The sequence below is a fragment of the Gavialis gangeticus genome, unplaced genomic scaffold (genome assembly GCF_001723915.1).
Source record: "Gavialis gangeticus isolate Ggan-Ray unplaced genomic scaffold, GavGan_comp1, whole genome shotgun sequence".
NCBI classification, from domain to species: domain Eukaryota; kingdom Metazoa; phylum Chordata; order Crocodylia; family Gavialidae; genus Gavialis; species Gavialis gangeticus.
The window spans coordinates 99133329-99144350 of record NW_017729022.1 but is presented as its reverse complement, the minus strand read 5'-3'; the positions used below and the strand labels follow the sequence as shown (position 1 = coordinate 99144350).

Genomic DNA, 11022 nt, shown 5'->3' with positions numbered 1-11022 from the left:
TTCACCCTCAGGTCACACATGCCCGCCATCATGTGGACTGTACTGGACCGCAGGGGATCCAGCCATCTCCTGATGCCCTCTTTTAGCCGCTTCACCAGTGCCTGGACATCAGGTGATGGTGGCTTGTCCCAGCCAGGAATGTTGATCCCTTGAAAGCTCTCCATTTGGCTCTGAAGTTCCCTCACTACAGGGATCACTTGGCTAAGGAGGGCATCACCAGTACTGAGGGTCTTGGTGGCCTCGAGGAAGAGCCTGAGGACCAGCAAGATCTGGGAGATGGTACCCCACTCAGCTCTGTTCAGGGGGACGCTGATCCCAATCTCCCTAAGCAAGACCATCTGATGGATGGCCTTCTGTTGCTCCACCAACCTTTGGAGCATCAGGTATGTGGAGTTCCACTGAGTCGCCACATCCTGCATGATTTTGTGCTGCGGGATGCTCAGCTCTGCCTGTTTCTCCTGCAGCATCTTGCCCCCCTTGATGCTGTGGTGGGAGTAGCCTGCCACCTTCCTGCAAATTGAAATCGGCTGGCTTGTAGCAGTACTGGTGGCGGCGCCGTCACCGGCAGCCCTGTCCCACTCCAAGGCATCCCTCACTATTAGGTTCGGCGTGTGCGCCACACAGCAGGTGCCAACAAAGTTGGCATCATGGACAACCTTCAGCATATTGGCCCCATTGTCAGTGACCATGAACCTGCGGGTGAGCTCAGCCTGCCCAATGAGACGCCCCTGCATCGTGCAGTTCATGGCCACCATGATTTCCCTTGCTGTGTTGGACTCATCCAGCACCTCGGCTTGCAGTAGAGCCCACCGATGGCCTGACTGATTGCACCAATGCCCTGTGAAGGAGAGGTAGGCGTGATCGCCACCCTGGCTGCTCCAGTTGTCAGAGGTGAAATGCAAAGCTACCCACAGCCCTGCCTTGTGCGGCTCCTCCCTCAACTACTCCCTGCATGCCTCATACAGGGAGGGCACCACCGCCCTGCTAAAGGTAGTGTGTGCGGGCACTTTGTAAAATGGGCCAGAAGTGCTACGAACCATCTGAACCCTGGCAGCTCAAATAGGGAGAAGGGCTGGCTATCCAGAGCAAGCTCTTCCCAATGCTCTGGGTGATCTCGCTCGCCTTGGGAATGCGCCCCACTTTCTGTTCACCTTTCCCCCACTGGTCCAGGTTGGCCTGCCTCTGGTTTGCGGGGAAGGGAGCTTTGGAGCGAGCGGGGGACTTCCCTTTTGGCACACTCACACTGGTGCCAGGCTGAGCAGGAAGAAGGGCCTCCTCAGATGCAACAGCATCGCCGTGGTGGAGAAGTGTCTCTCATCCTTGTCACAGCTCACATGCCTTCAGCATTGGTGGCAGATGCCAAACGTGGTATCATCTGCTACCTCAAAACGATCCCACACTACACTACTCCCCCGCTTCTGGGTTGAGGGCGAGTACCCTGCCTTTTCCCCCTTCTCAGCAGGCTGAGGCTGAACAGCAGGAGATGCTGCTTTCCGGAAGAGATCTGGGTTTAAGGGAAACTTGAGGGGTGTGGAGCACAAACTCTGATTCCCCCTCAGTCCCCAGAACTGCATGAGCCAGCGTGCTCAGCGTCCCTGGTTCCAGCTCCAGCTCCTCCTCTGGCAGTGGGAGGCTCACGCTGAGAGCTGAAATTGGGGTGGTGGAGACAGCGATTCCACTGCTGGTGCCCACTTCTGAACTGAGCGGAGGTGGTACAGGTGCAGGGACATTAGGTGCAGATATTGCTCCCACCTCCTGGTTTCTGCTGGCAGCACTGATGCCATGGTTGCTTGTGAAAAGAATGCATCTGTGTTTGGGATGGGGTGGCTTGCAGCTCTAGCTCTCCCCCTACTCCCTCTCTCCCTTGCCAGAAGACCTGGCATCTGCCTTTCCAGCACACTTCATATTGATCTTTCCTGTGCTGCAAAAGGTCTCTGTGTGTGTGTGTGAATCCTTTTGTATTGTGCCTTTTATTCCCTCTGTTGCATTGATTGTTTGCTTTAGTGTTAAGGGTTATGTAAAAATTGTGTGCTGCCTGTCTGTCTGTCTTCTGCTGTGAATATCTGATTTTTCTCTATATTGTCTGTGTATCTGTGTGTCTGTGTGTGTGCATGCAAGCAATCTGTGCCTACCTGCACAGTGATAGATCACACTGGCAGGGAAAACACACCTTTCTTTTTTCAAAGTTTAAAAAAAAAAAGAAGCAAATATCGTAATAGTAATACTAATAATAATAGAATAGAATAGAATATCTAAGCTAAGCTAAGGTAGATCCTACCCACTCCTTTGTAACAAGGAAAAGGAGCAGGCAAGTTCAACTAGTACTGAGCCAGCAAGCCACAATGCCTCAGTCTGAGCATTCCTCCGTCACACAGTTGCTGACAAGGAACAAGGTGGGAAAAGACACAGCATGCCTCCAAACAGAGGCTTTTATGCTGTTTCTAGTCCCACCTCACAGACACTGTCATTGGAAAGGCAGCCAGGGAGAAATCCTTCTCACTGGCCACCTACAGGTGTTAGTCTCCCCTCCACACACACACTCTCCCTCCCCCCTCTGCTCCCCCTCCCTCTTCTAACTGTAAGTCAAGCTGTCTGAAGCATCTGAAGCGCATCCAAAGTGCTTTGGATGCTCCGAACTGCTTTGGACAGCTTGCCTGAGCCCGCGCTTCTATCTGGACATGCTGCTGTCCGAAGTGGCACCAGATCTGAAGCACGATCCAAAGACTTGCACAGCCCTAATAAGGTGTTTGGGATGGTTGGATGCAGATATCTCCTCTCAGTACTGGCTGTTATGTCTGAGTGTTTCTGTATTCTGTTTGCTCATTCTGCAAGCCTGGCATTGATCTATTCCTGATTGTTGTATAGAACACTGATAAGGTGGTTCCTCAGTTTCCAAGAGGGAGTGAAGCACAGCTTGTTAGAATAGGCTACTTATTACATAGAACGGAGTGGACTGGTCACCTGGAGTCTCTTGGTTATGATTATTCATTCGGTTGCATCCGGTCAGAAAGAAGCTACCCAAGCAAGTTTCTTGGGTAGATTGATTGTAGCCATTTGGCTAAGTGTGGTGCTATCCGCATGTGTTAGTCTGAAGTCAGGCAGAAGACAGGGTAGAAATGCCTTCTGCCTGACTTCAGACTAACACACCTAATTATCCATTTCTAGAGAAGATGGTGTCATGGTATTAAGGGAGCCCAGTTTAGTTGAGAAAGGATGGCATGATGTAGGATAAAGAAGGACCTTAGCAGAAGGGGGTCCTAACCTAAAGCCACATGTTGCCTTCAGGAATCATAGAAAATTAGGGTTGGAAGGGGCCTCAGGAAGTCATCTAGTACAACCCCCTGCTCAAAACAGGATCAGCCCTAACTATATCATCCCAGACGGCTTTGTCTACCCAGGTCTTAAACTCTAAAGATGGAGATTTCACAACCTCTCAAGGTAGTCTGGTCCAGTACTTTACTACCCTCCTTGTGAGAGAGTTTTTGTTTCTAATATCTAACCTAAACTTCCCTTGCTGCAACTTGACAGCATTGCTCCTTGTTCCATCATTTGCCACCACTGAGAACAGTCTAGCTCCATCCTCTTTGGAACCACCCTTCAGGTAATTGAAGGCTGTTATTAAATCCCTCCTCCCCACCAGTCTTCTTTTCTCCAGACTAAATGAGTTCTTCTCATAAGTCATATTCCCCAGCCCTCCAACCATTTCTCCAGCCATTTTCATTGCCCCCTGTTGGACTCTCCAATTTGTCCACATCCTTTATGTTGTAGGAGGGGGGTGGGGGTCCATAACTAGACACAGTACTATAGATGTGGCTTCACCAGTGCTGAATAGAGTGAAATAATCACTTCCCTTGATCTACTGGCAATGCTTCTACTAATGCAGCTCAGTATGCTCGTAGCCTTCTTCGCAACAAGAGTACACTGTTGACTTAAATTCAGCTTATTGTCCATTGTAACAGCTAGGTCCTTTTCTGCAGAGCTGCTGCTTAGTCAGTGAGTCCCCAGTCTTTTATTCTTTTTTTTTTTTTTTTTTTGTTGAAAAAGGACAGCTAACTCTGGGGATGGATGAACTGAGAATTGTCACAGTTAAAGTATCAGTCTCTAGTGATTGAGTTAAAGCAGGTTTTGTAGGTAAGAGGTGTAACATACCTGTGGATTAGGCATAGGAGATCATGTAATGCACAACAGCCCATGAGTTATATAAATACTCATTTTATCACCATTGTTTGGAATTGAGCTGAAATAAACATGTGGCTGCTATATAAATTAAAATATACTGTATTGCGCCAGAACATCTCTGGGAAGGGAAAACCACCATGAACATAGCCAGTAATGCCAATGCATTTGTGAAGTGGTTTGGGTGGGCAAGCTAGTGGTGACCTGATAGGAGACAGAACCCCAAACTACTGCATGTCTTCTTTTCAGAAATGCTGAGTGCCTTTAACATTGCATCTGCAATGGCTTATACTAATATTGTCTTGTGTTTGGTAATTTAAGATTCTTCAATCCAATGACACTATACTTTTTGCAGATATTGCAGTTTTCCAGAAATATTCCAATTCCAGGGGAATTTGCTTCACTGATGTTCATTGCAGCCCTCTTTAATTTATTTTTGGTGACTGCTGTAGCAAAATAATTTACCGGCAGGTCTTTTGGTGAAAATAGTTGCTGAGCCAGCAATCATGCAGAACCTTATCTTAAAATCCTTGCCTATACCTGTGCTTACAATTAAGCATGGGCTGAAGTGCGATGTGAGATTGTGGCCAAAAGAAACTTTATACGAATACTGGAAAATATTCATGGAAAGTAAAGGCTAATCATCAATACATGCACCAGAAATAAGATTCCAACCATTACATTTATCCAGTCAGGGAAAAACACCCTCCATGTGATCTTTGTATTCAATTACAGCTCACCAAGAGAACCAGTTAAAGCAGGTTTTGATTTGAATGAGTTATGACCCCCTGAAAACTGCATTGTTCATAAGCCCAGTAAATTGGCATAATGAGATCACTGTGCTTATAGTGTGCGCAGCTCAAAAAGGCCTCATTACACAGGCATGCCTGGCTGGCTGAATTGTACACTGGTAAATGTAACAAAGGTACACAGTCTAATGCTGTGTGTGTGTTGCAGTTCTGGTGTGACAGGAGTACAGCAGGCACAGCTGGAGAGAAACTCATTAGAAGCCTCAGGTGAAAGAGGGGGAGGGAGCCTACAGGACTTGAAGTTTAGTTTTAGTTTTCCTGGTGCAACCAAAACAAAAGTAGACTGACAAAGTCTGTGGCTATGCTCCCCTTCATTTCATTTATCCCCTTCAGCACTCTTTACAAACCAAAACTAAACAATACCAGCAGGACAGTTTTTGTCTCCAGGGCTCCTGCTATCTCTTAAAGTAAACATCCCTGTTGAGGGAAGTAGCCATGTGGAGAGGCTCTGAGCCACCCTGCTGGCACATGGGAGTCTGGAAGAAACACTCTGCAAAGTAAAACATGTTCTTTAAAAAGGCACAACATGCACGCTACCGAAACTGTGGGTACTTGCTGGCAAGCATATCACACATGATCTCACTGCATCCCTTAGCATGGAAGTCAGAGTTCCCCCAATGCAAAATGCCACCAAGTAAGAGACCAAAGGATTTTTGTGGGTGACACCTTTTAGTGGACCAACTGTATAGTTGGGAGGGACATAGACAGGCTTCTGGGTACCAGAGAGGAAAGGTAAAGGGGTGCCTGAAAATGATTTATGTCCCTCCCAACTATGTAGTTGGTCCAATAAAAGGTAACACCCATAAAAATCCTTGCCCCTCATATTTTTCCTGGACCATCACAGCTATATCACTGCAGAGCTACCACCAAATAAGAGAACAGATTCTCTTATCAAAGTTGCAATCCTGTCACAGCACTCCATGATCCCATTTCCCAGACCATCTATGCAAGATAGGATTCCTGCTCTCATAACTGTATCCGTCTTGTATTCACTTATTCATAGTACCTCTGCTGTGACCATGTATACACACTGGGTCTGTGAATAGGCAAACTGGATAGGATTCAACTCAGTGTTTGGTTCAGTGGAGGTTTAGCTATTGACTTTAGCAGAACCAGGAGCTCATTGTTGGTGTTTCCTTGCAGACAGAGAAACAATTTAGTAAATAGGATATTGTAACATAATTTCTGATTTTATCATTTCTTAGGCCATGTCCATGGTTGCCCCGGCTGTGCCTGGCACCAGTACTGAGAAGCACAGTCCACTCACTACTTACCCCGCTTGCCCTGCTCAGTATATACCAAAGCCCAAAAACAAGGTACTAAAACCAGCTTGGACCTCCCATGAACCCATGCTTCTCCACTACTTTTGGTCTCTCTCTCTCAGGACTGTGTCCTAGCTTTTCTTTTGGGCTGTGCTCAGCTGACAAAATCAATTCCTTTCTGGGATTTTGTGCTTGTTGAACAGGACTGAATAAATGTGGCACCCTTCTTAACTACAGTTCCAGCACTGTGCAGAGGTGGTATCTGTGTTAATCTCAGTTGCTGTATGCATCTTACTCATGGGTTTCATTCTTGAATTTCAGGCTCATACCATTAGATAAAGGCCTTGATTAATGTTTTAAAAAATACATATCTATATACACACACAGGAGAAGAATTTGGACTGGTTCCCTCGGATGAGAGCCATGTCCCTCGTTAGCAATGAGGGTGACAATGAGCAAAACGAGATTAGAAACCTGCAAGAAAAGTTGGAGTCCACCATGAGCCTTGTGAAACAGTTGTCTGGCCAGCTGGCTGAGCTCAAGGAACAGGTAAGTAATTCTGAGCAGGTAAAGAAAAAATAATTGTGTGCATATGAGTTTCTGTCAGGTAATGGCCACAACACTTAAAAAAGGACCTGTCTGAATAAGGTTTTACTCAACAAAGCTTTTAGAGCCAATGCACAGGTACCATTCTGGAAAGAGATTTAATTCTATTCATCACACTAAAGAGCAGGTAAGCAAAAACATTCAGTTTTGTAACCCTACTAGCGGGGATGGGGGAGGAGAGTTCAATTGCTAGGCAAAGGCCCCCTCTACACAATAAAAAGCTCCAACCAGCTATAAAGTTAGACTTTGAACATGTGTACTAACTTCATAGCTGGTTGCTATCCAGCTTTAATTTGCACGTGTAGCAGGGTCTCTCCTGTTAGCTGATAGGCCTCCCAGCTGCAGGGGTGCACCATGCCCAGTGTGAAATCCCCAAGCCCTAGGGATCACAGCAGCCACAACCCCAGTGTCTGGGGATTTCACAGACTCCCAAGCCCTAGGGATTTCAGCAGCCCCTATCCCCAGGGTCCATGGCACCCTCTGCACCGGCAATATGGTGCAGTGGGATCTAATGTGCAATTATGTGAATCACACATTAAATCCCATCATGCCTTTACCTGTACGTGTAGAGGGGGCCAATGTGAATGAAAAAATGGTGGGTTCATCCTGCTATAGGGAATAGCTGTAGATAAGGTGAAATCCATCCAGAATGCTCCTGGTCAAAGAATGTTTTCCTAGCCCATGTCTTTGCCCATATTCCTCTCTCTGTGTTACCCCCACCCCACCCCACCCCACCCTGGGTCCCCTTTTCTATATTGCATGAAACCTGAGTTTCTTCTCTTCCCTGCCGTGCCCTTTCAGAGGCTATCCTCACCCTCCTTTTCATCTCATTCAGTAATAGGAAGTGAATGTTTGCTTCCTGGAGGCCCATGATGCCAGCTTCCTTACTTGCTCCTTAGTTTTGTGGCCAAACAGCTTTATCTTTTCTCCCTCATGCTTGGGAGTATCTCCCCATAAACATCTCCCTTCTAACCTTCCTTCACATCCCTGTTTAAAACTCCTGTGACATGATACCTACAAAAAGACTTGACAAAGGCTGGGTGCTGTGGTACTGAGACCACTGACTTTTATATGGATGAGTACTGTCCCATTTTTTTCCTGCACCTTCCCTTTCCCTCCCCCATGCTCCTTGCTTCTCTCCCCAGCCCTCCCCCAGAATTCACCTATTCCCTTTTGTTTTTTACTTACCTTTTCAGGTCTCGGGGAAGATGCTGTCTCCATTCTGTGTTTGTACAGCATTTGACACAGAGAGGTCTTTATTGGTGACAGGGACTCCTTAGTGCTATTGTAGGACAAATAAGAAATAATAACATAGCCTAAAATTTGCCACCAAAAATGAAGATGAAATGTTCAGACTCAGTATGAGTCAAATCCCATTCTTCAAAGGAATCCCTTTCTTGTAATTTTTAATGATGAAAAAATCCACTCTCTGTTATTTTGCTTATGTGTACCTTGCAACTATGCTCTTCTAATGCTGTTGCACTGTGATTGTATGTGCTGCTGCTAAATAATAGTAAAAAAAACTCATCTCTTATCTCCCTTTCCACCTTAGATGACAGAACAAAGGAAAAATAAGCAGAGGCTGGGCTTTCTTGGATCAAACACACCCCATGTGAATCATCACATGCCACCACACTGATACCATGGGGAGAAACTGTGACTAGCCTTTCATCAGTATTCTTGCTTTATTACAGAATAAAAAGCTGAGATTGAGAGGAGTGAACAGTGCCTATTGTTACAAAGTTGAAAACAGCTGAGTGCCAAGATGTTAAGTGGTTTAGCTCTGGGAACAATTTGTAACTGTTTTTCATGGTTGAAAGGGACCAGAACCTAGAATGCAAGAGATACAAGAGAGTTTGTCTGTATTCATTCTTCAGGCCAAACTCTGCAGGGTTTACACTCTTTGCACTTCAATTGGCTCGAATGGTGACTGTATGCAATGCAAGTCAGGGCAGTATTTGGTTGTGTTCTTAGTAATGTTTTAAGATTTCTGCTCAAAGTAATGGAATACTGAGGCAAGGAGGAAATAGCTTATTAGCACACATGCGACAGTCTTCTTCAGAATCAATAGAAGTTATTTCTTGTCTTACTTGCCAAACAGCAACATTAGTTATATTTGATTGGCATTTACTATTTTTAAATTACCATAAATATGTCAGTGGGAAAAGTAATAACATTGCAGCAAGTTAACTTCTATTAGAGTGGGGGGAAAAACCCTGAAAAGACTTTTAAAAAAAAGAATTTGCAAAGAGAAACTTTAATGCTTTTGAATTTTAGCTGTCACCATGCAATTTCTTATTTATAACATGGAGTACAATGGATCCACAGCTGTGGGAACTTTATGCACAGAACATTGGCAACATAACTGGAAATGATTTCTTTCTCCTGGATTCAGATGTTCTCTATTAATATGGCTGCAAGTGGAGAATTCACATACTGCAGTGTGTAATAATGTTTTAAATTCAAGCTCCAAAGAAGGATTTAGAAAAATGTATATATGTTAAAAGGTGTATTGGAGATTTTCTTTTCTGGAAAATCGTAGACAGGATTGACTAGCGGGAATTGTCATTGGTATTATTACCTTCTGTAAGCAGCCAGTAGGTAGTATTTGACTTAAGTAAATCAGCACCACATCTCACTATCTCCACTCAGTCCTACTTTCAATAGGAATTTTTCTTGAGGTAAGAATTAAAGGCTCACATGTGCATGTTACGGCCATTGACCTTGGTGGGAAACAGGATCTGGCCCTTAGTTAAAGACATCTGGGGTATCTATCAGACTCATAAGTGTGCATTTGTCAGCTATATTGTTGCAATGATTTTTAAGAGAAAAGTTACAAAGTTTGTTAAAAGCCAAAAAACGTTTAGGGGAAAGGTTTACAAGGCACAAAGGCAAGTTAAATTCCTGACTCCTATGGATTTTCATTAGGAGTTGGCTACCTAACTGCTTTCTCCTTTAATTTTTAAGAAGAACCTCTTAGGTTTGGGTATTAGTCAAGGATTTGAAGAAATATTCATCAGAACTGTTTGAGATTTTTTTTTTCACTACAGAAAATTTTGGTGAAAACAAACAAAAAATGATAGTGTCGGAGTGATGTTGTAGCCATGGTGGTACAGGAAATGTGAAAGGCAAAAATGTTGTTTTTAATTGAAATATTTTGTCAAAAGATTATTTTTTGTTACTGAGCACAGCTGAACACAAACATTCTCAATTCTGAAATAACACAAACAAAATGTCAGCTTTACCCCGGAAAATTCCCATTTTGACATTATTTGTCACAGGTTTCATTTTCATGAAGACCTTTTTGACTAACTCCAGTGTTTATGACATTTGCTTCAAAATAAATTGGCAATATGATTTTTGTATTATAAAAAACAGATCAGGAAATAGCTAGCAGATCTGAGACAAAGAGAAGGGATATTTTTTTCTGAATGAAAACCAGATCTCTTTATGGCTATCCGTGGAAGCCATATCTTATAGCGTAATGAGGTTGGTGGAAGAAAGGGAGATTTGAGAGCTGATTCTGTTTTCATTAGGTTTCTCCTTGGCTTTAATAGATGGGGCACTTCAAGAAATTCAGTCTGAGTTGGAGCCAGAGCCTTGTGTATGTTAGAAAGGAAAGCTTGATATCTGGTGTGAGTTTACTTTGACAGGCTATAGATTCTTATATGGTTTTGATCCTGAGAGTTGCCAAACATATAGAGGATCACATTGTGCCTTTTCCCCTTTACAAAATGTCATCCCAATTCAGGCTCAGCCTACATGCTCCCTTTCACATGCACCACGTGGGTAAGAAAGTGTTGCTTAAAAGGGATGTCACTAGGGCAACAGAAGATAATGATCATGGCCTAAATAGTTTGCTGCATCCCTTCCTCCACCAGTTCAGAACCATTGCATAGCCAGAGTTCCAGTTGGTTCACAGGGAGGGAAGAATCCATGTGAGCCAGATTGAGGCCAAGTTGAGTCTACAGAATCTATCTACAGAGTATGCTCTCATTCACAACTGAAATTAACTGTTTGGCATTAGGTGCCTTTCCACCTGCTACAGCCTCTTGTAGAAGAAATAGGGTGCAAGGGCAGTATGGGTCTTGAGGTGCAATGTTCCTAGGCAAGAGAAAGCCCTCAAGCAAAGCATGGCAGTGAATGATTTGGGATCTAGAGAGTTTGAG

The 11022-nt window shown here is 44.4% G+C and overlaps 1 protein-coding gene across 4 annotated transcripts in view; it reads left to right on the top strand.

Annotated features, from left to right (window-relative positions):
• ITPR2 (inositol 1,4,5-trisphosphate receptor type 2) overlaps positions 1-9094 on the top strand; it is a 533709-nt gene extending 524615 nt beyond the window's left edge. For all 4 annotated transcript variants that reach the window (XM_019515702.1, XM_019515703.1, XM_019515701.1 and 1 more), the window contains 2 exons: positions 6635-6796; positions 8406-9094. In XM_019515702.1, the coding sequence (XP_019371247.1) occupies positions 6635-6796; positions 8406-8492 (249 nt within the window). In that variant the 3' untranslated portion in view covers positions 8493-9094. The remainder of the gene's footprint in view (positions 1-6634; positions 6797-8405) is intronic.
• Positions 9095-11022: the final 1928 nt, after the last annotated feature.